Source organism: Solea solea, chromosome 7 (assembly GCF_958295425.1).
Source record: "Solea solea chromosome 7, fSolSol10.1, whole genome shotgun sequence".
NCBI classification, from domain to species: Eukaryota; Metazoa; Chordata; class Actinopteri; order Pleuronectiformes; family Soleidae; genus Solea; species Solea solea.
The window spans coordinates 29,918,678-29,945,608 of record NC_081140.1 but is presented as its reverse complement, the minus strand read 5'-3'; the positions used below and the strand labels follow the sequence as shown (position 1 = coordinate 29,945,608).

General features: G+C 36.6%; 1 protein-coding gene and 1 pseudogene across 1 annotated transcript; both read left to right on the top strand.

The window, feature by feature from the left end:
* The first annotated feature begins 289 nt into the window (after positions 1-289).
* Positions 290-11,456, top strand: si:ch211-11n16.2 (zinc finger FYVE domain-containing protein 1). Its single transcript, XM_058634581.1, has 12 exons — positions 290-503; positions 2,512-2,793; positions 3,368-3,590; positions 4,036-4,253; positions 4,355-4,461; positions 6,078-6,186; positions 6,269-6,366; positions 6,916-7,033; positions 7,584-7,754; positions 7,895-8,087; positions 8,492-8,590; positions 9,681-11,456. The coding sequence occupies exons 1-12, from the start codon at positions 387-389 to the stop codon at positions 9,911-9,913; spliced, it is 1,968 nt and encodes a 655-aa protein (XP_058490564.1). The 5' UTR covers positions 290-386; the 3' UTR covers positions 9,914-11,456.
* A 2,809-nt stretch (positions 11,457-14,265) lies between these two features.
* LOC131462307 (microfibril-associated glycoprotein 4-like) lies at positions 14,266-16,162 on the top strand (annotated as a pseudogene).
* The last annotated feature ends 10,769 nt before the right edge of the window (positions 16,163-26,931 follow it).

Here is a 26,931-nt window from a genome sequence, read left to right as displayed (position 1 = left end):
TATTCTAAATAAGTCTAAATGCTACTTATATGCATGTTAGTAAGCACCTAGTTAATGGTGAATATGTGTTCCCCAATCTAAAGTGTTACCGCATAATCCTTGTGTCCTCTAATATTTGTTAATCCCTTTTTATTCCATGAGTTGTATAGTTAGAACAGAACAGAAGAGAAGTTAAGGCTTGTTCCTAATCTTGACCACACGATGGTGCTCGTGCACTTGCAGGCACATACTATTGGGACCTGTTGTGGTGCGTCTTACGTCACGTTCTTAGCTCCTCCCACAGCGTCGCTAACACACGCGCTGTTGTTGTGATTGACGGTTCGTGTTGGAGTCGCGTTAAACTTTTCGTCCGTCACCGTCACTAAGATGTGAGCGACTAAATAATAATGTCCGAGATACTGATGAAGGAAATGGACAGTTTGTCGACCGAGTCAAAGAAGCCAGAGGAGCTTCCGGGCGGCGCCCAGAGCTTCCTGTTGGTGGATGAACAAGAAAAGCTACAGGTAAAGTTAGCTAACGTCAGCTGAGCTAAGGGTTGCTAACTGTTAGCATGCTAAAAACATGCTAATGAAGGCCAATGCCAACAACTTCTTGTCACTAATACAATCCGGTATCGATATGTACCAATTTAGCGCATTAAACAGCAACATTAACGGGACCAGAGCGTGTGTTTATCTTCATAATTCGCTTGCTAATGAGTCTGTGACATTAACCGTGGTCATGGTAAACAAAGTGTCCACTAGCAAAGGTTAGATGGCGCATAGCCATGTACACAGAGTGCGTGTGTGTCTCACTGGGAAGTTCCCTGGTGAGTCATGCAGGAAAGGACTCTCTTATTGTTAGTGTTGTTGCTGCTGCTGGGCTCTATAATCATTGTTTCTATTCACGTACAAGGAGCCTAGCAAGCACTCAAGACACAACTGAACAGCCTTTATATCACAAAGTCCTTGTTTGTTAGCAGATTATATTGTAATCTGTAGGGATCGTAAGGGTCAGGTGGAAGAGAAGAGACCTGTGTGTCAGTGATTAGTGATATAATATAGTCATGGTGTTCACGTACAGAAAGGGAACGAGTTCAAATACCTGGGGTCAACCATCCAAAGCAATAGACAGTACACAAGAGAGGCGAAAAGAGAGTGGAATGGGTGGATTGTCTGGGCTGATGTCTCGCAGCAGAAGTGAGAGGGAAGATCTACAAGATGGTAGAGAGACCTGCTATGATGTTTGGCCTGGAGTCAAAAGCAGGGTTCACACGAGTGCTTGATGTCATTGAAAATGCTTATATTCTTTTAATGTGTTTTCAAGGTTTGAAAACTCCCTGCAGTTTGGATGAAATGTTTAAAACGCTTGAAATCCTGACTATTTATTTCATAAAAATAGCTTATTGGCTGTATAACTTGCTTATTACATGAAGGGATTAAGTAAATACTAAAAACTGGACCTGGTCCTTGCTTTTGTGTGTGAACATGACTATCCTCTTTCAATGTGAAATAATCATTTTTATGTTTATATTCATATTAATTTATTCCACAACTGCAAAGTCCTGGAAAAGCACTAAAATAACTTTAGGTTTAGGTTCATGGGTGTTGTGAAGGTGGCCATGAGGACAGTTGCTGTATCAGAGGTGGACACAAGGGATAGGACAAGATAAAGGTAGATGATCCGCTGTGGTGACCCTTAAAGGGAGAATCCGAAAGATGAAGAAGAAAAAGATTCTATATAATCTCATGTACCACCAGTAGGGATAGGCAGTATATTGATATTTTATCTATGACATGAGACAAGATCATCATACACAGTATATACAGTATTATGTATTGTATAAATTAGAGAAATACACTATTATAAATTCATTATAATATTAAAGAATGGATGGAATTGACAAAATTAAGCCTAACTGTGTTATAGTAGAAGTTGACCATATTTATAGTCAATTTCATTGTTTCTAACACGCATAAATAAATAAATAAATAGCTTTCATTTAACATTTTAAAAAAAAAACAAAGATATGAACCTGGTTACCTCATGGAGGATAATGTGAGAGAAGGTGAATGAATGACCTGAAAATAAAGTTAATTACTGTGTTTTATTATAGTAATACAGTTCAATACAGCTAATAAACAGTAGATATTTTATTTTAGATGTGTATTTACAGTGAATTGTATTTGAGAAGCACCAATATCTCAAAAGAAAACTTTTCATGAGCCCAGAGAAACAACCTGTGTGCAGTGTCATGTCCCCATATACCTCATATATGGAGACATAACCTAAAAATATCCAGATATTATTTATAAGCCAGACGCTAAGGCTTGACAGAAATATTGATTTGATTTATATTGTTATATATAGTGATATTGAATCATATAAAAGTTATATTGTGATCAGATTTCTTCTCTTTTCCTAACAGCCAGTCAAAGTCAAACTCACACAAATTCAACAATGCTTTTCCTTATTTAGCAGGATGTTAATTTACAGTCCATGCTTCGTGTCCTCCTCCTCCTCTCCCTCCAGGTCCGTGATGAGTCTGACTTTGTGGACAGACTCAGGTGTGGGGATGTTGCAGGTGTCAAAGTCCTTTCCATCTTTGGTAACACCGGAGATGGGAAGTCCCACACCCTCAATCACATTCTGTTCGAGGGTGAGAGTGTGTTCTTCACCTCAAAGTCCCCCAGCTCATGTACAGTGGGAGTGTGGGCTGCGTATAACCCCACTCTCAGACTGGTCGCCCTGGACACTGAAGGTCTTTTGGGAGCTGCAGCGAATCAGAACCAGAGAATGCGCCTGCTGTTGAAGGTAAGTTCATGTATGAGTCAATGTGTCCTGCATGCATTTCCAGATTTGATCATTCAGGCCGCTAATAGATTTCCTTCAAAACGGATCTCTTGTGTCCTGCTGCAGTTTCACAGTGAACATAAAGTATTGTTTTTACCCATACAATGATTTTATTTGTAGTCATTTCCACAGTATGAGCACTGATACCCCACATGATTTCCTTTGATTCGGTTAGCCCCTCCCCAAGCTTTCTTTGGCTCCTGCTCAGGGGAGAAGAGACACTTGAAAGACTCACCCCAGAGAAGGGCCACACCTCTCAATGTGTGTCAGAGGGACCCAATACACAAGAACACATTGCAAACAATTAATAATAACTTAATAACAACTTTTGATAATTACAAAGTGGTCAAATAAATCATAAGGTTAGAAATTGGAGTGACGGCAAGTATCACAGTTGTCATCTCCACCACCACCATAATACCATTACTACTGTATATATTCTATAAAAATAATATCTGCAATATTAATTAAACAGTCAAAATGATTCATCTATTATTTTGATAATGAAAATATCTTCCATTTTCCTGTCTTAAAGGTATTAGCAGTGTCTGATATTGTCATCTATCGGACCCGAGCTGAACGCCTCCACAACGACATGTTCCATTTCCTGAGTAGCGCCTCTGGGGCTTACCTGAAGCATTTCACCCCGGAGCTCAGGGCCCTCTCTAGCCGCTGTGGTCTGGATGTACCTCTGTCTTCTCTGGGGCCCGCTGTAATCATCTTCCAAGAGACAACACACACTCAGTTGCTGGGTCACGGTAGGGGAAGGAAATAATGTAAATGCATGCAGTGCTTCTTAAAGTGAGTGATATTGCAGATGGGCCAGATAAAATGATTTTATTTATCAAAGTCATGGAAACATAGATTGTTTTGGTTTAATGAAAAAGTTAATTAAATGTATTATTCTCAGCAGTAATGACCCTGATCATGGGTCAGTGGTCAGGGATTTCACTAAGTCACTCTGATTTAAGAAAAGGTGTTATAAAGTATAAATAAATGGGAACTGTGTTTGAGGTCAGGCTGACATTTGAAGCCCACGTGGATTCACTCATCAGAGAATGTATTTTTGATGATTAATTACAATAATTCAATTAGTTTGGCCAATCTGGCCATCAGCCTCAGTGATCACTGCTCACACAATTCTTTACCCTTTTCAAGATACATTTAATATCTTGCTGTGCGGTTTCTTTATTGTCCTTGCAGACGCTGTGGTGGCAGGCCATGCCGACACGCTACTCAAGAAGCGTTTTCATGACCTGGGTTTGGGGATGGAGGCCTTCAGCTCAGTTCAGTACATAGGCACTCAGACCATCACACCTCCCACGAACTACAACACCCTGCTGGAGGCCGTTAGCCAACAAGTAAAAAACACTCACACACGCTCACCCCGACAGCCTGGGATAGTGTTTCAAGCACTGGAAGTAAGTAATAGATGGTACCTGTGGTATTTAACGCACAAAAAGTCAAGTTGTAGAGAAATTCACCAGAGAGATGAAGAAATCTCGGCTCTTTGTTTCCACAGGCTCTGAGTGAGCGTTTCTGTGGGGAACTGTCTGACAGTGACATGACCCTGCACTCCTTCTTCCCTGATGAGTACTTCACCTGCTCTGCTCTCTGCCTCAGCTGCAAGTAAGGCCTGTTTCACACTGGATGCATGTGGAGTTAATGATTTGCTGTTGGAAAGAAACATTAAAAAAGGAATCAGTCCAGAGTTAAATGATAAACAAAATAAAACTTCAAATAAAACATCATTAGAGTTGTAGGCCACACAGTCACCACATTTCCTCACATTCCTCTTGAGCTCCTTTGATAAAACTAAAGAACCAACACAATGCACTATTCATGTCAAACCAAAATGTTTTACGTGTAAAATAACAAGAAATAAAAAATGCATTTGGAGGAGACTGTAAATGTTTAAATAGCAGCGGAAATATCTAATGTTGTTTTTTGTTCACAGTCAAAATTAGGCAAATATATTTTTGCTTATTATTAAGCATTGTTTGCCCGACCATTATATTAGTACGGCCACAGACAGGGGCACTCTTCATGAGGTAAAGCTTTGTGGAGTTTGTGTAATTCGAAGTTTCCCACTGCTGTTGGAGCAGTCGAGAATTGCGCAGGTTCTTCCCGACTTCCTAGACAAAAATCCTGTTGTCAAAATTAATGCTGCATAAAAAGTACGAGTAAAAGTAGAAATGTACACTTCTTATGGCAGCTCCCATTCAATCATGCGCATACTGGAGGGAGACGCCACCGCAGCAATGGCGGCTTGTTTACTTCCGGTACTTTGCCGGATTCGTCTGTATTGGCAGGTCACAGAATTCCTATAGAACAGGTCAATACCTTTTCCTTTTATTAAACAAACTTATGTTATTTACCTTATTTACATGACAGCATGTCATTTCCGTCTCTACGTGGTTGCACATTTACAATTCTGCTCTGCACTCTATCACACACACCCTGGACTTCCACCCCGATGAGCACACACACCGACACATGTGCACACACAGGTGTGCCAGCGAACAGAGAGCGCATGTCGGAAAATATGTCGCGTGGACCACCTGAGAAGCAGAGAAAATGATCAGAATGAAAGCTCCCAGGCTGGTGAAGATGGCAGCCGGAGTAGTTCTCGTGCTCCAGGTCCATGTACAGAAAAGAGTCTTCTCTCTCACACACACAATAACACAATAACACACACGCACTCACATTCACTGCCATCGCTAGACTGTGTTGGACGGAGTTGAGCAGAGGCGAGGTGTGCTGGAACTGGGTAGTGGAAAAACGGCAATATACAACAATTTCATTGAATTCGTAAACCAAATCGAGACAAAATTCTCAATAATATCACAGGTATGTTTTTAAGAGAGTTATTGACGTCATGGATCTCAAAACTCCATCTGCCTCCTGGGTTCATTATCCATATTATTCTCCTGTGTCAGCACATTCTTGAGTTTCAGGGAATGTGTCCTGGTTAACCAGGGTGCCTGACAATTCAAGTGGAAAATGCATATTTACACACACACACACACACTCATTATTGGCGGTTATCCCTGCTCTTGTTGAAGTCTCCCCAGTGACCCACATCAACTGATGTTTCCAGAAGAGACATTGAAGTCTCCTATACGTGTTTCCTCTTCATAGAAAGCTGATTGGGTTCAGAGTGTGAGAAATTGAGTCTTGTTTCAGGACATTTTCCCGTCTCTTCCATGTGGGTCATCACGGTTTTCTCTCTCTTTCGCCTCCAGTGTTCGCTGTAAAAATGGAATGAACCATCTGAGAGACAGGGTCCCTCACATGGCAGATGGACTCTGCCAGTTTGCTCATCAGTACAACAACAAGGTCCTCATCTGTAAAGTAAGAGTGACTCCTGACACTTGAACCCTGTTTACATGTGTCAGATTTGTTTAAACCCGTTCATTTATGCTCTGTGTTGCAGCGATGCTATGAAGGAGGCAGAGAGGTGATAGTTGTGCCCAAGACATCGGCTTCCAGTGACAACCCATGGTTTGGACTGGCCAAATATGCCTGGTCAGGGTGAGTACACAAACACACACACACACACACTGTTATGAGGGCTGTAACATTGATTTAGGGTGGGGGTGGTGAGGTGAAATAGTGAGGTCTCTATTGCTATATTGCTCTAACACCTTTGTGTATGTGTTGGTGATGAGCTGGTGCCGTCTCTTTTTCCGTATATGTAGTTTAATGATTTTGTAATGATCTGTAATTCGTCAATAAACAATTAAACAAATCCAAACACGAACCATATTATGTATTCACCCTTTATTTGTAAAAGTTAAAAAATGAATAAAAATATTGTTAAAAAAAAAAAAAAATCCAAACACAACTCCTAAAAGACAACGTGAATGCTTTTTGATTTATCGGAATCCCTAACGTTAACTTGAAAAGCCCAAGTTTCCCCTTTGCGACAACTGACAGGAAGTTAAGAAACGGGCTTATATTTGAGTGTAAGTTGTAAGTGACACGCCATGTATATATTCCATTGCATCTTATTAACTGTCTGTTCGGCTCCCTCCCTCCCTCCCTCACTCCCTCCCTCCCTCGCTCCCTCCCTCCCCTCAGCTTTGTGTTGGAGTGTGCGAGTTGTGGCGTCATCTACCGCAGCAGACAGTACTGGATGGGAAACCAGGACCCGGAGAGCAATGTGGTGCGATCTGAGGTCAAGCATGTCTGGGAGGGCGTAAGTATCTCCATTCACCTGTCGACTGGTGGTTGCGTCAGAGAGCTTTGTTTGTCTGCGTCTGAAATATTGACTGTCTTTGCACTTTGGATGTCACCTGAGCAAATCTTATCAGTTCACCTTTTTTTGTCACTTGGAGCATATCTTAATCTGTCTTAACTATCGGACAGTATGTCTCAATGAATGTCTGAAACTTTACTGTTGTGATATTACGGTAGAAAACATGTCTTTTTGATGTGTTAAACACGTGGAATCTTGTTCTGTGACTGACTCGAACTGTGAAGCGGTAGAAGATGTATGTATGGATGGACATTCATAAAAGATAGGTGTGTAATGAATGTATTATATTGGTGACATACAGAGAGACAGCATTTTATATTATCATTATTAGTTTTTATTACTTTTACCTCAGCTGCCTCCCCTGACCACACGTCCCTGTTCCCAGTCGTGTCACAGATTCTTATTCTTTACTTACTGGCTTTAAAAAACATGTGTTTACTCTTTAACCCTCTGCACCATTGTTCTTTTTTAACGCTGCTCTGTCTTCCAGTCGGACATGTACCTGGCCAACCACCAGAATGCTGCCCAGAGGATCCTGGACGGGATGAACTACGTTATTCAGTCAGTGTCAGAGTACAGCACTGGCCCCACCAAAGCGGTCACTGCTTGGCTCACTGACCAGGTGGCTCCGCCCTACTGGAGACCCAACGTAGAGATCACTGTGAGTTGGAAGAACTAAAGCTGAGACACGTAAAAACAGCATTCAGCAGCTGAATATTACTCACTTTATTATATTATTACTTACTGTTGCCGTATAACATCTGTGATACTGATCATGACTGTCCTCCTCCTCCTCCTCAGGCCTGTCATGGCTGTCAGAAGGTGTTTGAGGAGGGAGAGAGGAAACACCATTGTCGAGCCTGTGGAGAGGGTTTCTGCCACCCGTGCTCCAGCCACAGGATGCCGGTCCCAGAGCGGGGTTGGGGTAGTGGTCCTGTCAGGGTCTGTAAAGCCTGCTACCGCCAGGGAGGCCCAGCAGACAGTGGCAGTCAGAGTAAGTTTAACACGACACAGAAAACCTTGAAACGAGCCAATCAGAGATGACACACTTCATATGTCGTCTTAACATGATATTTGTCTGAGGTACTGACACCTAGTGGGGACTCAAGGGAATAGATTTTAGCCACTTAACAAAAAGTGAGGGAGTGGCTCTTGTTCCGTGTCTAGAAGGCAGTGATACAAACAAACAGACTCTAAAGAACCTGTTGCTTTTAAAAATGGCCAAATCATTTGAAACATTGAGCTTTACATTAAGTTATAATATGAGCACCTACCTTCCCTCAGCCCATGTGAAAAGATGCAATTAACTGTGATGAATCTGAGCAAATACTGCAATAACTCAGCAGTCGGAACACATAACCTGCGTCTTTCTCTGTTTCTCTGTTTGATTCTGTTCAGTGTGTAAGGTGGAGCCTCGTGGTCTAATAGCTCGCCGGGTGACGGAGGTGGCTCAGACCACACTGGACTTAGTGACCACAGCTGCAGACTATCCTATCTGTGAGTGCAGCACACACCTTTATCTCTGTAGTGTCAAGGATTTTATACAACAAACTCATGACTCATCTTATTATAACATCTGATTCACCAACGGAAACTTTAATAAGCATTATTTTAAAGGGACTGGGTAATATATGGATATTATCTATATCATGACACGAGACGAGATATGGTCTTTTGATATCGTCATATTGTGATAAGACATCTGTGATGAGTATTCCTGGTTTTAAAGGCTGTTGGTGCTGGCAGCGTGTGAACACGTATGAAACATGAGTGGTCATCATTATTATTATAGCATTATAAATACAGAACATTTACATGGAATCAGCTCCATATGGTGAACAGTCACTTGATAACAGTTAGAGCTTTCTATTGTCAGAGCACATATAACGTACAGTAGGTACAGGTTTCTGTATTCTTGTATCGACTGTACCCACATGTTTATCATGTTTGACATAATATCACCACAGTGGGCTCTCGTTGCCACTTGCTCCTGTAGCTTCTGTGTGTGAGTCAAACCTTTATCCTTAATTTAACATTTAAAGCCAAAGAAATAAAGCCGGTATTATCTTAAATGAAAGGTTGTAAGTGTATTTTAAGATCACGTAATACATAAACACTAGACTTTTATTGTGGGGGCACTTTTATTGTGTATTTTCAGTATAAACATTTCATAAGTCCAGAGAAACAAACTTTCTGTCCACATACATCTCTAGTATAATTATTATTATTATTATTTGGTTCTATCATTATTATATACATTATTTAGAAGCTATATTCTCCAGGCTTATCTTTAAGTGTGTCACAAATAATAAATGAAATTGTTTTGATTTATATTGTGATATATATTAATATTGAATGACATTACATATAGTCCAGTATTGTTTCCTCTTGTTATCGATGACAGCTCTGTTACAACAATCTTTAAGTATTCATAATAATACTAAGGCCCCTGACCACTTTGATTAAACACCTTAAACTTTAATAGCATAAATAAATATTTAATGGGTTACTGCTGTCTGTCTGAGGGATGTGTTTGCTTCCTCACTGTTAAAGGAGATGGAGATGAAAACTCATTTACTCCCCTCAGGTTTCGTGAAAGAAGTGGCTCGACCGGACTACTGGGTGCCAGACCATGATATCACTCAGTGTCACCAGTGCTCCAAAACCTTCTCTCCAGTCATGTCCAAGCACCACTGCAGGGCGTGTGGACAGGGTGTGTGCGGCGCCTGCTCCACACACATCAGGCCTGTGCCTTCCCGAGGCTGGGACCATCCCGTCAGAGTGTGTGACGGCTGCCACGCCCGCACAGATGCTCTGTGATCGTGACATCACATGACTTCTCAAGAGCTGCACTAAGTCTTCCTATGATGACGAACCAAAACTGTGAGTTCAGGCACTGCGACTCCAAGGAAGTGAGGAGGATGGACTTGACAGTAATAATAGAGCTGAATGTAATGTTTTCAGATGACGGGCACACTGCTTCCATCATCCATCATCCATCCTTCCATCATGATAGCAGAGCTATCGCAGTAATCATTTCTCCTCTAAGCACACACATATGCAACAGCATTGACATTGCAGTCGCCTCCATGCAGTTCTTATAAACTCCTCCCACTTTCCCTAATGCACTGTTCCATGGCCATGTGTGCTGTGAAAGGCTGTTAATACCTGGATATAAAATAAAACGTCAAAGTGTTCCAGAGCATGTTTGTGCTCATTAAACAGTCAAATCATCATCATCATCATCAAGTTAACAATGACAGAGACTTTGACGTTGTCACTCCACAGTGGATCGTCTGCCTCTGGTTTCCTCTTCCTGTCGTCCTTCACAACATGCGTGCACACACACGACCCTCTGCAGCGCTCAGTGAATCACACCAACGGTGGTCGTTGTTAACCGGTTGTGAAACAATAACTGCTCCAGTCCTTGTTCAGAGACTTCATTCCTCTTTGTTGTCGTCGTCCTTGTTCGTTCATTTGCTTTCTCGCAGCAGTGCAGCAGACTCCATGTTCTTCATGTGTACGATCAGTTACTTTAAAAGAGATGCGTTGGGAATAGTGGGAAACTTCAGAATGATTGTTCAACACTTTCCATCACAACCTTACATTCAACTCTCTGCAGTCTCTTAAGAGTTGAGGTTGCACGGACTCCTCTACTGAAGCGTTCCAACCAAAGTGAAAGCTTGTGTCTGTATCACTCAGGGCTACAGCTGTGTGTGTGTGTGTGTGTGCGTGTGCGCGTGCGTGTGTGTGTGTGTGTGCGTGCGTGCTTTCACACAAGTCTTCATTCTTTTCAGGGCTTTCTACCTTATGTTCAAAGACAGTCAGTCTGTCAGAGTGACAGTGAAGTGTCTGAATCAGTGTTGAAACGATAGAAAGATACAGTCTGTGCTGTAACATGTGATCATCATATGAAACTCACTGTCCTGGTGTTTTTAAAGGCAGTAATATTATATCAGAATACAGATGATTTTAAGTCACTTTGTGTGTGTCACTAACTGGATATTTTAAAGGGACAGTTCACACACACACACACAGTGTTTGTAGGGCTGCAATCTTTCATTGATTAGTACATTTATCTTTAACTATTTTTAAAATTGTTTTTTTAACAATTAAAACACATGTTCAGATCATTCCACTTCTTAAATGTGAATGTTTTCTTTGCTTCAAAACGATTCATCCAACAAATTCAAACGTGTATTATTTGAAGGCACTTTACAATTATTCTAATGATTTCACATGTATAAAATAAAATGTTGCCCCATTCACCACTGAAAGAACCATTGATCCTAAATAGTTGTGATAATCATTTTGTGTTTATACATTAACACGACCTGTATAATAAAAAAATTAGAATTACAAAGTGAGTCGTGTTTTATTACACATCGTTTAAAGACATAACATTTATTTTGAATGCTATTGATGCTAAATAGTCAGAAAGTGTAAATATTAATTTAGTGTTTAGAGTTTTAATCAGCTGTCAAACATTTCACTCAGCTGTTTTGACTGATCTTACAATGTCTTTGTCGAGTGACATACAACCACATTAAGTTACTAATAAAACCATGTCCAAGTGTCTCTTATACACTTTCCTCCTATTCTATTAGAACAGTGAGGACAAGTCCTTTATTGTGGACATCAGAAGATGAACATGAGACAAAAAGATGAACATTTCAGCTTTTACATCTGGATCTGATTGACAACATAGAAAGTAGCATCTTTAGTTTGGACCCAGCCATTTTTCATGTGAGCAAAAGTATGTGAACAGATCGACTTCAAAAGGATTCAAGTGAATAAGATTTAATATTTAGTTGCAAATCCTTTGATTTCAATAAGTGCATCAATCCTCAGTCGAAATGGAATAAATAAAAACATACATTAATATGGCTATGAAATAAATAAATAACATTAATCTTTTCAGGAGACTTTTATTTCCAAACGCCACTTATTTCCGGAGACTTTTATTTTGTTACGTCACATCTATTCCCAGGCTGTCTTTCATGCAAATGAGGTCCTCCGTACTGGAACTGCGGTCAAGTGAGCCGTCATTCGTCTTCATCAACGTTTTTAAGTGCGCTCGTGTCGTCGTCGTCGAACTTACGGCGAATGCGTCTGAGAATGTCAGCGTTAGTTTGAGATCGATCACTTCCGGTTTTCAAAATAAGACGTTACTAATACAAGCGCGATCAATCGAGCTGATTTTAAGACATTGATTTTTACTGTACTATAACAACACATTGGCCCATAAGTTCTGACAGTGGTTGACACAGTTGACCTCAGGGGCATGCTGACTACTCCCTCACTCATTATCAAACAATTTTACTGTATCATTTTTGAGAAATAAAGCCTCAAATTTGTCTCTTTTTTTCACAGAAAAAGGCAGAAAACTCGAAAGAAAAAGAGAAAGTACAGACGAGCTCTCATTTGGCACATTTTAGAAACATCTGTGCCATTTGTATTTTCTCACGTGTTAAATTTGACTTTTATATCACTACTAGTGTTCAATAAAACACTTTATGGCCTTGTTTCACGTCCATATATTTTCCATTCCAAAAACGAACACCAGATGTCTCAATCGATAGCTGTTCGGAAGATCCACCTCCAGCTTTGAGGTTTGAGTGAGGCCCATTTTCAACATTTGTTTTCAGGTTAAAACTAGTGTATGTGGTTATCTAGTAATGTAGTAATGTTATTCAGTGATCCAGGTCCAGCTCTTGGTAGTTTTGTGTAGTGTATCTGAATAACATATTTTGTGTTAATGGGTGTATGTACTGCCTCTCTGGATAAACCCCACCCATTACATTTAACTTTTATCTTCCCAGGCTTTCTCACCAACCGTCCTCCTCTGGCCACACCCCCAATGTTATTCTTTGGCTTTTATCTTCATCATGTGTCATCTCAAGAAGGCTTTTATTTGAACACAAACGACACTCAAACCTGCAAATGTATTTATTTTGAAACAGGAAAACAAACTGCAGGCAGTACTGCAGTAACACATGGCTCAGAGATAATCCTGACCATTACCTGTAAATTACCACTTCAGAGGAATGATGGTGAGTTTGTTGCTTCTGATGCAGTTTTTTTTTTTTTTTTTTTTGTTGTTGTTGTTTTTAATCATTTGTTCTGTAAAAACACTGCATTTCTGGTTTTCAGTGCAGATAAATGGCTTCACTCCTCAGTAACTGATGGTGTCCCACAGGGGTCTGTCCTAAGACCACTCCTATTCACTCTTCAAATCAATAGTTTCTCACATTTCAATTGTCAGTCACAGAACCTGCTCACGGTTAGCTTGTTGAGTCTGTGTCTCTTTACAAATATCTGGGCTTTAAAGTGCTGACATATCATTGCTTAGGTGGTCTGACTTGTTTTTATTTATTCATTTACTGAACCACATAAATCAGTTGAGAACCAATTCTCACTTACAATGACGGCCCAGACAAGAGGCAGCACAACAACGACTGGAATAATCTAGAAAATAATGTGAAACTGTAGGATCTGCTCATATTGGACTCTTTGAGGCAGGAACATCTGACTGTAGAGGTTCCTGTCGATATTGTATTGACATTTTTTCTGTATGCTGTATGTTTGAATAGTCTATGACTTTGATGTTCTGATGCCTGCCTGAGTCAAGACACTCATAGCCTACAAAGGGTTTTATTCCTGTTTTTTTGTGTTTTGATTTCAGGGTTTTATTCTTTTACTCGCTCTGATCCCAGCAGCCATCTGTGCACCGGTGTTTCCTCCAGTTGACTGCACTGATGTGTACAATGGAGGCTCTGAATACAGTGGTGTGTATCTACCCAGCAGGACGTGTCCGGGTCTACTGCGACATGGGCTGTGAAGAGGAAAGTGTGAAATGAACTGTACGTATATGTTCCATCATCATTTGTATGTTTACATTGTTGTTCTATTCTTCTGTCATTGAAGTGCTGCTCGTCTAATGTCATGCTTCTCTGCCCGCTAAAAGTTAATGGTTCCATACAGTTTTTTACCATCTGTTCCATTCTTGTGAATGTGGTGGATATGTCCACAAATCCATGAAGGAGTTTCTCCAAATGTGATTGGTTGGCAGACAGACAGGTAGGTAGACAGGTGGATATGTAAGTAAGTAGGTAGGTAGGTCAGAAGGAACTGTGACGATCTCAGTTTTACAACCTTATATCAGTACTGGATGGGACCAGTACAGAACTGGATTTGAACTATCAGGAGAATTCTGGCTGGGTAAGAGTTTGACTGTCCCTGGATATCAACCTTGTCCTCCAGGGCTGGAGAACATCCATCTCCTTACTCAGAGCAAGAGCTATGAACTGAAGGTAGAGATGGAGGACTTTGAGGGCAACAAAGCCTACGTCTATTATTCCACCAAGCTGTTGTTGCCCGGGATTCCAAAACACTGGTCAAAATGTGACTCCAAAACAAAGGATTCTGCTTATAGAGTGATTTTGGTACAAAAATCTGACATTTATCAACTTTAATATCATGTTTCTTTTTAAGTTGTGTTTTTGCAATGTTTAAGTGTTTTTTGGAGTAGAGTGAATGCAAGTTTATCACAGACTTGAAAATGTTGATATTAGGGCTGCACAAAAAAAAAACATGATCTCAATTCACAACTACACATGCTCTCATTTCTAAATGATAACGATTCTTCTGCATTTTATTTCATGAGTTGCAAATAGACATAATTTTCCCTGGTTATGACCTCACAAGTCGTGGTCTCAATTCTAAGCAAAAAACAAACAAACTGTGATTCAAATTTATTCCAGAATCGTACAGCTCTAATTGAGATATCTCAGGACTGGAGTCATGCCTGCTCTGGCTGTTTTCATTCTCATGAAAAGCACCAGGGGGCAGTATAAGTGTGACAGGTTCTGCGATATGAAGTCATTATTTTACTCTTTCTTTTTTATTCAGGCATTCATTCACTATCCATGATGGTATGACGTTCTCTATGTCTGACAAAGACCAGGACGTCAGTGGACAAAACTGTGCTGAGCTCTACCAGGGAGCATGGTGGTACAACAACTGTCAAGCTGCTAATCCTACCGGTGTTTACTCATGGGGCTGCACCTCAACCTACGGGATCGGAATCACCTGGAAGACTTGGAGAGGATTTTATTAGTCTCTGAAGTCAATCGAAATGAAGATACGACCTAAAGAGTGATGTCAGATGTCAGATTATCATGCTCATTACATGCACTGCCTGGCCAAAAAAACAGCCACACTGTAGGACAGTCTTTTGTAGAGGTTGACCAATATTTTTTTTTTCTGTGACCAATGATGATGATGATACTATGGGAGTGTTTTATTTCTAACTAACTTTTTATGGTGATTTTCTTAATTTCTTTTTTCTTAATTTTTAAAATCAGTCCAAATTGTCGTCCAAATTTTGATAAAAAAGTCATAGTATTGTATGTCGTCCAAATTTTGACAAAAAAGTCAGTTTAGTATGTCGTCCAAAATGTGACAAAAAAGTCATAGTTTAGTATGTCGTCCAAAACCAGTCAAAAAAGTCATAGTTTAGTATGTCGTCAAAAAAGTCATAGTTTAGTATGTCGTCCAAAATTGGTCAAAAAAGTTGTAGTTTAGTATTCTTTTCTTTTCTATATTACTTTAAAATTTTTTGGTCAAAAAAGTTGTAGTTTAGTATTCTTTTCTTTTCTATATTACTTTGATGATTGATTTGGTTGATTTGATGTTTTTTTTACTTAAGAATAGAATAGCAAGTATAATCATTATGATATCTTAATTTGATAAAAGCGATCAATTTGATATGTTACTTTGACAAGTATGATCACCTTGAACTGTTTGATTCAATTTATGGTTTGATGGTGTTGAAGAATGCATTAAGATTCTCAGTTGTTTGGATTGCTTCTTGATATTTTTTAATATAGATATTTAATGATGTTTAGTAACTGTGTGTGGTTTGTTGTTTATTGTACTTAATAGGTCAAAATAAAATATGTAATCGGTGATGTAACTCCTTGTTGTAACCACTGGAGGGCAGTGAGCACTTTCTTTGTTAAATGTCATGTGATGAATAAAGATTTCATAGATGAACAGCTTTTGCAGTTCAAAGAGAACCAACCAAGCAGCACTTTTATTCATTTATGGATCTATTGACATAAATATTACCCAAAGAGGAGTGTTATTTCTAACAATTACATCAGTAATGAACTTCTGTCAAATACAAGTTACAACTTTGTTAACACTGGAGAAAAAAATAGGGTCAGAAATACAAAGGAATCTGTTTTTGACATGACTTCAAATTTTGACAAAAAAGTCTTAGTTTAGTATGTCGTCCAAAACCAGACAAAAAAGTCATAGTTTAGTATGTCGTCCAGAATCAGTCAAAAAAGTCCTAGTTTAGTATGTCGTCCAAATTTTGACAAAAATGTCATAGTTTAGTATGTCGTCCAAATTTTGACAAAAAAAGTCATAGTTTAGTATGTCGTCCAAATTTTGACAAAAAAGTCAGAGTATAGTATGTCGTCCAAAATCGGTCAAAAAAGTCTTAGTTTAGTATGTCGTCCAAATTCTGACAAAAATGTCATAGTTTAGTATGTCGTCCAAATTTTGACAAAAATGTCATAGTTTAGTATGTCGTCCAAAATTTTGACAAAAAAAGTCTTAGTTTAGTAAGTCGTCCAAATTTTGACAAAAAAAGTCTTAGTTTAGTATGTCGTCCAAATTCTGACAAAAATGTCATAGTTTAGTATGTCGTCCAAATTTTGACAAAAAAAGTCTTAGTTTAGTATGTCGTCCAAATTTTGCCAAAAAAGTCATAGTATAGTATGTCGTCCAAATTTTGCCAAAAAAGTCATAGTATAGTATGTCGTCCAAATTTTGACATAAAAGTCAAAGTTTTGTATGTCGTCCAAATTCTGACAAAAATGTCATAGTTTAGTATGTTGTCCAAATTTTGACAAAAAAGTCATAGTTTAGTATGTCGTCCAAATTTTGACAAAAAAGTCTTAGTTTAGTATGTCGTCCAAATTTTGACAAAAAGTCATAGTTTAGTATGTCGTCCAAATTTTGACAAAAATGTCATAGTATAGTATGTCGTCCAAATTTTGACAAAAAAGTCTTAGTTTAGTATGTCGTCCAAATTTTGACAAAAAAAGTCTTAGTTTAGTATGTCGTCCAAATTTCGACCAAAAAGTCTTAGTTTAGTATGTCGTCCAAATTTTGACAAAAAAGTCATAGTTTAGTATGTCGTCCGAATTTTGACAAAAAAGTCATAGTATAGTATGACGTCCAAAATCAGTCAAAAAAGTCATAGTATAGTATGTCGTCCAAATTTTGACAAAAAAAGTCATAGTTTAGTATGTCGTCCAAATTTTGACAAAAAAGTCAGAGTATAGTATGTCGTCCAAAATCGGTCAAAAAAGTCTTAGTTTAGTATGTCGTCCAAATTCTGACAAAAATGTCATAGTTTAGTATGTCGTCCAAATTTTGACAAAAATGTCATAGTTTAGTATGTCGTCCAAAATTTTGACAAAAAAAGTCTTAGTTTAGTAAGTCATCCAAATTTTGACAAAAAAAGTCTTAGTTTAGTATGTCGTCCAAATTCTGACAAAAATGTCATAGTTTAGTATGTCGTCCAAATTTTGACAAAAAAGTCATAGTTTAGTATGTTGTCCAAACATTCAAAAAAGTCTTAGTTTAGTATGTCGTCCAAATTTTGACAAAAAAGTCATAGTATAGTATGTCGTCCAAAATCATTCAAAAAAGTCTTAGTTTAGTATGTCGTCCAAATTTCGACAAAAAAGTCATAGTTTAGTATGTCGTCCAAATTTTGACAAAAATGTCATAGTTTAGTATGTCGTCCAAATTTTGACAAAAAAGTCATAGTTTAGTAAGTCATCCAAATTTTGACAAAAAAAGTCTTAGTTTAGTATGTCGTCCAAATTCTGACAAAAATGTCATAGTTTAGTATGTCGTCCAAATTTTGACAAAAAAGTCATAGTTTAGTATGTCGTCCAAAATCAGTCAAAAAAGTCTTAGTTTAGTATGTCGTCCAAAATCATTCAAAAAAGTCTTAGATAAGTATGTCGTCCAAAATCATTCAAAAAAGTCTTAGTTTAGTATGTCGTCCATAATCAGTCAAAAAAGTCTTAGTTTAGTATGTCGTCCAAAATCAGTCAAAAAAGTCATAGTTTAGTATGTCGTCCAAATGTGACAAAAAAGTCTTAGTTTAGTATGTTGTCCAAAATGTGACAAAAAAGTCTTAGTTTAGTATGTCGTCCAAATTTTGACAAAAAAGTCATAGTTCAGTATGTCGTCCAAATTTTGACAAAAAAGTCATAGTTTAGTATGTCGTCCAAAATGTGACAAAAAAGTCTTAGTTTAGTATGTCGTCCAAAATCAGTCAAAAAAGTCTTAGTTTAGTATGTCGTCCAAATTTTGACAAAAAAAGTCATAGTTTAGTATGTCGTCCAAATTTTGACAAAAAAGTCATAGTTTAGTATGTCGTCCAAAATCAGTCAAAAAAGTCTTAGTTTAGTATGTCGTCCAAAATCATTCAAAAAAGTCTTAGATAAGTATGTCGTCCAAAATCATTCAAAAAAGTCTTAGTTTAGTATGTCGTCCATAATCAGTCAAAAAAGTCTTAGTTTAGTATGTCGTCCAAAATCAGTCAAAAAAGTCATAGTTTAGTATGTCGTCCAAATGTGACAAAAAAGTCTTAGTTTAGTATGTTGTCCAAAATGTGACAAAAAAGTCTTAGTTTAGTATGTCGTCCAAATTTTGACAAAAAAGTCATAGTTCAGTATGTCGTCCAAATTTTGACAAAAAAGTCATAGTTTAGTATGTCGTCCAAATTTTGACAAAAAAGTCATAGTTTAGTATGTCGTCCAAAATCAGTCAAAAAAGTCTTAGTTTAGTATGTCGTCCAAATTTTGACCAAAAAGTCATAGTTTAGTATGTCGTCCAAATTTTGACAAAAAAGTCATAGTTTAGTATGTCGTCCAAAATCATTCAAAAAAGTCTTAGTTTAGTATGTCGTCCAAAATCAGTCAAAAAAGTCTTAGTTTAGTATGTCGTCCAAAATCAGTCAAAAAAGTCTTAGTTTAGTATGTCGTCCAAAATGTGACAAAAAAGTCTTAGTTTAGTATGTCGTCGAAATTTCGACAAAAAAGTCATAGTTTAGTATGTCGTCCAAATTCTGACAAAAAAGTCATAGTTTAGTATGGCTTCCAAATTTTGACTAAAAAAGTCTTCGTTTAGTATGTCGTCCAAATTTTGACAAAAATGTCATAGTTTAGTATGTCGTCCAAATTTTTTCAAAAAAGTCATAGTTTAGTATGTCGTCCAAAATCAGTCAAAAAAGTCATAGTTTAGTATGTCGTCCAAATTTTGACAAAAAAGTCATAGTTTAGTATGTTGTCCAAATTTTGACAAAAAGTCATAGTTTAGTATGTCGTCCAAAATCAGTCAAAAAAGTCATAGTTTAGTATGTCGTCCAAATTCTGACAAAAAAGTCATAGTTTAGTATGGCTTCCAAATTTTGACTAAAAAAGTCTTCGTTTAGTATGTCGTCCAAATTTTGACAAAAATGTCATAGTTTAGTATGTCGTCCAAATTTTTTCAAAAAAGTCATAGTTTAGTATGTCGTCCAAAATCAGTCAAAAAAGTCATAGTTTAGTATGTCGTCCAAAATCATTCAAAAAAGTCTTAGTTTAGTATGTCGTCCAAATTTTGACAAAAAAAGCCTTAGTTTAGTATGTCGTCCAAATTTTGACAAAAAAGTCATAGTTTAGTATGTCGTCCAAATTTTGACAAAAAAGTCATAGTTTAGTATGTCGTCCAAAATCTATCAAAAAAGTCTTAGATTAGTATGTCGTCCAAAATCATTCAAAAAAGTCTTAGTTTAGTATGTCGTCCAAAATCATTCAAAAAAGTCTTAGTTTAGTATGTCGTCCAAATTTTGACAAAAAAGTCTTAGTTTAGTATGTCGTCCAAATTTTGACAAAAAAAGTCATAGTTTAGTATGTCGTCCAAATTTTGACAAAAAAGTCATAGTTTAGTATGTCGTCCAAAATCAGTCAAAAAAGTCTTAGTTTAGTATGTCGTCCAAAATCATTCAAAAAAGTCTTAGATAAGTATGTCGTCCAAAATCATTCAAAAAAGTCTTAGTTTAGTATGTCGTCCATAATCAGTCAAAAAAGTCTTAGTTTAGTATGTCGTCCAAAATCAGTCAAAAAAGTCATAGTTTAGTATGTCGTCCAAATGTGACAAAAAAGTCTTAGTTTAGTATGTTGTCCAAAATGTGCCAAAAAAGTCTTAGTTTAGTATGTCGTCCAAATTTTGACAAAAAAGTCATAGTTCAGTATGTCGTCCAAATTTTGACAAAAAAGTCATAGTTTAGTATGTCGTCCAAAATGTGACAAAAAAGTCATAGTTTAGTATGTCGTCCAAAATCAGTCAAAAAAGTCTTAGTTTAGTATGTCGTCCAAATTTTGACCAAAAAGTCATAGTTTAGTATGTCGTCCAAATTTTGACAAAAAAGTCATAGTTTAGTATGTCGTCCAAAATCATTCAAAAAAGTCTTAGTTTAGTATGTCGTCCAAAATCAGTCAAAAAAGTCTTAGTTTAGTATGTCGTCCAAAATCAGTCAAAAAAGTCTTAGTTTAGTATGTCGTCCAAAATGTGACAAAAAAGTCTTAGTTTAGTATGTCGTCGAAATTTCGACAAAAAAGTCATAGTTTAGTATGTCGTCCAAATTTTGACAAAAAGTCATAGTTTAGTATGTCGTCCAAAATCAGTCAAAAAAGTCATAGTTTAGTATGTTGTCCAAAATCATTCAAAAAAGTCTTAGTTTAGTATGTCGTCCAAATTTTGACAAAAAAGTCATAGTTTAGTATGTCGTCCAAATTTTGACAAAAAAGTCATAGTTTAGTATGTCGTCCAAAATCAGTCAAAAAAGTCTTAGTTTAGTATGTCGTCCAAAATCATTCAAAAAAGTCTTAGATAAGTATGTCGTCCAAAATCATTCAAAAAAGTCTTAGTTTAGTATGTCGTCCATAATCAGTCAAAAAAGTCTTAGTTTAGTATGTCGTCCAAAATCAGTCAAAAAAGTCATAGTTTAGTATGTCGTCCAAATGTGACAAAAAAGTCTTAGTTTAGTATGTTGTCCAAAATGTGACAAAAAAGTCTTAGTTTAGTATGTCGTCCAAATTTTGACAAAAAAGTCATAGTTCAGTATGTCGTCCAAATTTTGACAAAAAAGTCATAGTTTAGTATGTCGTCCAAAATGTGACAAAAAAGTCTTAGTTTAGTATGTCGTCCAAAATCAGTCAAAAAAGTCATAGTTTAGTATGTCGTCCAAAATCAGTCAAAAAAGTCTTAGTTTAGTATGTCGTCCAAATTTTGACCAAAAAGTCATAGTTTAGTATGTCGTCCAAATTTTGACAAAAAAGTCATAGTTTAGTATGTCGTCCAAAATCATTCAAAAAAGTCTTAGTTTAGTATGTCGTCCAAAATCAGTCAAAAAAGTCTTAGTTTAGTATGTCGTCCAAAATCAGTCAAAAAAGTCTTAGTTTAGTATGTCGTCCAAAATGTGACAAAAAAGTCTTAGTTTAGTATGTCGTCGAAATTTCGACAAAAAAGTCATAGTTTAGTATGTCGTCCAAATTTTGACAAAAAGTCATAGTTTAGTATGTCGTCCAAAATCAGTCAAAAAAGTCATAGTTTAGTATGTTGTCCAAAATCATTCAAAAAAGTCTTAGTTTAGTATGTCGTCCAAATTTTGACAAAAAAGTCATAGTTTAGTATGTCGTCCAAATTTTGACAAAAAAGTCATAGTTTAGTATGTCGTCCAAAATCAGTCAAAAAAGTCTTAGTTTAGTATGTCGTCCAAAATCATTCAAAAAAGTCTTAGATAAGTATGTCGTCCAAAATCATTCAAAAAAGTCTTAGTTTAGTATGTCGTCCATAATCAGTCAAAAAAGTCTTAGTTTAGTATGTCGTCCAAAATCAGTCAAAAAAGTCATAGTTTAGTATGTCGTCCAAATGTGACAAAAAAGTCTTAGTTTAGTATGTTGTCCAAAATGTGACAAAAAAGTCTTAGTTTAGTATGTCGTCCAAATTTTGACAAAAAAGTCATAGTTCAGTATGTCGTCCAAATTTTGACAAAAAAGTCATAGTTTAGTATGTCGTCCAAAATGTGACAAAAAAGTCTTAGTTTAGTATGTCGTCCAAAATCAGTCAAAAAAGTCTTAGTTTAGTATGTCGTCCAAAATCAGTCAAAAAAGTCATAGTTTAGTATGTCGTCCAAATGTGACAAAAAAGTCATAGTTTAGTATGTCGTCCAAAATCAGTCAAAAAAGTCTTAGTTTAGTATGTCGTCCAAAATCAGTCAAAAAAGTCTTAGTTTAGTATGTCGTCCAAAATCAGTCAAAAAAGTCTTAGTTTAGTATGTCGTCCAAAATCAGTCAAAAAAGTCATAGTTTAGTATGTCGTCCAAAATCATTCAAAAAAGTCTTAGTTTAGTATGTCGTCCAAATTTTGACAAAAAAAGCCTTAGTTTAGTATGTCGTCCAAATTTTGACAAAAAAGTCATAGTTTAGTATGTCGTCCAAATTTTGACAAAAAAGCCTTAGTTTAGTATGTCGTCCAAATTTTGACAAAAAAGTCATAGTTTAGTATGTCGTCCAAAATCATTCAAAAAAGTCTTAGTTTAGTATGTCGTCCAAAATCATTCAAAAAAGTCTTAGTTTAGTATGTCGTCCAAAATCATTCAAAAAAGTCTTAGTTTAGTATGTCGTCCAAAATCAGTCAAAAAAGTCTTAGTTTAGTATGTCGTCCAAAATCAGTCAAAAAAGTCATAGTTTAGTATGTCGTCCAAATGTGACAAAAAAGTCTTAGTTTAGTATGTCGTCCAAAATGTGACAAAAAAGTCTTAGTTTAGTATGTCGTCCAAATTTCGACAAAAAAGTCATAGTTTAGTATGTCGTCGAAATTTTGACTAAAAAGTCATAGTTTAGTATGTCGTCCAAAATCAGTCAAAAAAGTCATAGTTTAGTATGTCGTCCAAAATCATTCAAAAAAGTCTTAGTTTAGTATGTCGTCCAAATTTTGACAAAAAAAGCCTTAGTTTACTATGTCGTCCAAATTTTGACAAAAAAGTCATAGTTTAGTATGTCGTCCAAATTTTGACAAAAAAGTCATAGTTTAGTATGTCGTCCAAAATCATTCAAAAAAGTCTTAGTTTAGTATGTCGTCCAAAATCATTCAAAAAAGTCTTAGTTTAGTATGTCGTCCAAAATCATTCAAAAAAGTCTTAGTTTAGTATGTCGTCCAAATTTTGACAAAAAAGTCTTAGTTTAGTATGTCGTCCAAATTTTGACAAAAAAAGTCATAGTTTAGTATGTCGTCCAAATTTTGACAAAAAAGTCATAGTTTAGTATGTCGTCCAAAATCAGTCAAAAAAGTCTTAGTTTAGTATGTCGTCCAAAATCATTCAAAAAAGTCTTAGATAAGTATGTCGTCCAAAATCATTCAAAAAAGTCTTAGTTTAGTATGTCGTCCATAATCAGTCAAAAAAGTCTTAGTTTAGTATGTCGTCCAAAATCAGTCAAAAAAGTCATAGTTTAGTATGTCGTCCAAATGTGACAAAAAAGTCTTAGTTTAGTATGTTGTCCAAAATGTGACAACAAAGTCTTAGTTTAGTATGTCGTCCAAATTTTGACAAAAAAGTCATAGTTCAGTATGTCGTCCAAATTTTGACAAAAAAGTCATAGTTTAGTATGTCGTCCAAAATGTGACAAAAAAGTCTTAGTTTAGTATGTCGTCCAAAATCAGTCAAAAAAGTCTAAGTTTAGTATGTCGTCCAAAATCAGTCAAAAAAGTCATAGTTTAGTATGTCGTCCAAAATCAGTCAAAAAAGTCATGGTTTAGTATGTCGTCCAAATGTGACAAAAAAGTCTTAGTTTAGTATGTCGTCCAAAATCAGTCAAAAAAGTCTTAGTTTAGTATGTCGTCCAAAATCAGTCAAAAAAGTCATAGTTTAGTATGTCGTCCAAAATCAGTCAAAAAAGTCATAGTTTAGTATGTCGTCCAAAATCATTCAAAAAAGTCTTAGTTTAGTATGTCGTCCATAATCAGTCAAAAAAGTCTTAGTTTAGTATGTCGTCCAAAATCAGTCAAAAAAGTCATAGTTTAGTATGTCGTCCAAAATCATTCAAAAAAGTCTTAGTTTAGTATGTCGTCCAAAATCATTCAAAAAAGTCTTAGTTTAGTATGTCGTCCAAAATCATTCAAAAAAGTCTTAGTTTAGTATGTCGTCCAAATTTTGACAAAAAAGTCTTAGTTTAGTATGTCGTCCAAATTTTGACAAAAAAAGTCATAGTTTAGTATGTCGTCCAAATTTTGACAAAAAAGTCATAGTTTAGTATGTCGTCCAAAATCAGTCAAAAAAGTCTTAGTTTAGTATGTCGTCCAAAATCATTCAAAAAAGTCTTAGATAAGTATGTCGTCCAAAATCATTCAAAAAAGTCTTAGTTTAGTATGTCGTCCATAATCAGTCAAAAAAGTCTTAGTTTAGTATGTCGTCCAAAATCAGTCAAAAAAGTCATAGTTTAGTATGTCGTCCAAATGTGACAAAAAAGTCTTAGTTTAGTATGTTGTCCAAAATGTGACAACAAAGTCTTAGTTTAGTATGTCGTCCAAATTTTGACAAAAAAGTCATAGTTCAGTATGTCGTCCAAATTTTGACAAAAAAGTCATAGTTTAGTATGTCGTCCAAAATGTGACAAAAAAGTCTTAGTTTAGTATGTCGTCCAAAATCAGTCAAAAAAGTCTAAGTTTAGTATGTCGTCCAAAATCAGTCAAAAAAGTCATAGTTTAGTATGTCGTCCAAAATCAGTCAAAAAAGTCATGGTTTAGTATGTCGTCCAAATGTGACAAAAAAGTCTTAGTTTAGTATGTCGTCCAAAATCAGTCAAAAAAGTCTTAGTTTAGTATGTCGTCCAAAATCAGTCAAAAAAGTCATAGTTTAGTATGTCGTCCAAAATCAGTCAAAAAAGTCATAGTTTAGTATGTCGTCCAAAATCATTCAAAAAAGTCTTAGTTTAGTATGTCGTCCATAATCAGTCAAAAAAGTCTTAGTTTAGTATGTCGTCCAAAATCAGTCAAAAAAGTCATAGTTTAGTATGTCGTCCAAAATCATTCAAAAAAGTCTTAGTTTAGTATGTCGTCCAAATTAAGCTGAAAGAAATGTGTAAATCATACGATGCTGCTTTACTCATTTATTGTGAGGGTTTCATTTGCTATGAAATCATCTTGGCAATTTGGCAACAAAACCAAAAATCTGTCAGGAAGAAGTGATGTGCATATTTTTATATAGTGGCTCCATGGTTCTCAAACTGTGGTGCATGTACCACCAGTGTTACGCAAGCTGTCTTTGGTGGTAGTTTGTCTTTTTGACTTGTTTTGGTTCATGTTGACTTTTCTTTCTGTTGCTGTTTTTGGGGGCTCCATGTGTGTGCGTGTTTTTAGAAAACATCTTCAGAACAAAGAAGATTGTGTTTCCTTGTGTGTGTGGATACATCTGTTGCATTCACAACAACCTAAGTTGATGACAGCATCATGAAGCATCGTGAATAAACCACAAAATGATGGTTGTTTAATTATCTTTACTCCATAATCTTTATCGTAAGTGAGCTAAATTGAAGTCAAGTCAAAAACAGATTCCTTTGTATTTCTGACCCTGTTTTTTTCTCCAGTGTTAACAAAGTTGTACCTTTTATTTGACAGAAGCTCATTACTGATGTAATTGTTAGAAATAACACTCATATTTGGGTAATAATTATAATAATAGATCAATAAATGAATAAAAGTGCTGCTTGGTTTGTTCTCTTTGAACACAATACTGCAAAAGCTGTTCATCTATGAAATCTTTATTCATCACACGACATTTAACAAAGAAAGTGCTCACTGCCCTCCAGTGGTTACAACAAGGAGTTACATCACCCACTACATATTTGATTTAGTCTTAAACAACAAACCACACACAGTTACTAAACATCATTAAATTAAAAAAAATCTTAATCTTAATGCATTCTTCAACACCATCAAACCATAAAATGAATCAAACAGTTCAAGGTGATCATACTTGTCAAAGTAACATATCAAATTGATCACTTTTATCAAACTAAGATATCATAATGATTATACTTGCTATTCTATTCTTAAATAAAGAAAAACATGACACCAGCCGGTGTAAGATGTTACAACATCATCAAGAATTACTCAAAGTGAAAGTTTGTAACAAAGAAATGAAGAAAATAACCCAAAAAACTCCCATAATATCATCATCATCATCATCATCATCATCATCATCATCATCGGTCACGGAAGAAAAGGACTGTGATACAGTGTGTGTGGCTGTTTATTGTCGCGGCAGCGCATGTGATGAGCGTGAGAATCTGACATCACTCTTTGGGTCGTATCTTCAGCTCCACAGACGTCAGAGAATAATTAAATCCTCTCCTCGTCCTCCAGGTGATTCCAGGCCCGTAGAGTGAGTTGAGCAGGAGCAGCGTGGAGTCCAGTCTTCTTCAGCTCCTCCACTAAATCTGCTAACATGACATTTTTTAACAGTTCAGGCCTCGGCGTGAAGATCTTCCTACACTGAGGGCAGCTGTACATCCTCTTCTCCTCCTGTGTGTCTCAGTGGTGTTTAATACAGTTCTTACAGAAGCTCTGTCCACAGGTGAGAGTCACCGGATCCTTCAGTGGATCCAAACAGATGGAACAACAGAAGGTTTCTCTCTGCAGCTGAACTCCGGCCATTTCACCGCTCTGTCACCACGACCCGCGGACTTTCTCTTCATCACAAC

Excerpts from the sequence above, each read along its gene's own strand:
- si:ch211-11n16.2 (XM_058634581.1), top strand. The coding sequence starts at position 387 with ATGTCCGAGATACTGATGAAGGAAATGGACAGTTTGTCGACCGAGTCA. Across the intron at positions 3,591-4,035 it reads CACTCAGTTGCTGGGTCACG|ACGCTGTGGTGGCAGGCCAT; the intron begins GTAGGGGAAGGA and ends TTGTCCTTGCAG. Across the intron at positions 4,462-6,077 it reads GCTCTCTGCCTCAGCTGCAA|TGTTCGCTGTAAAAATGGAA; the intron begins GTAAGGCCTGTT and ends TTTCGCCTCCAG.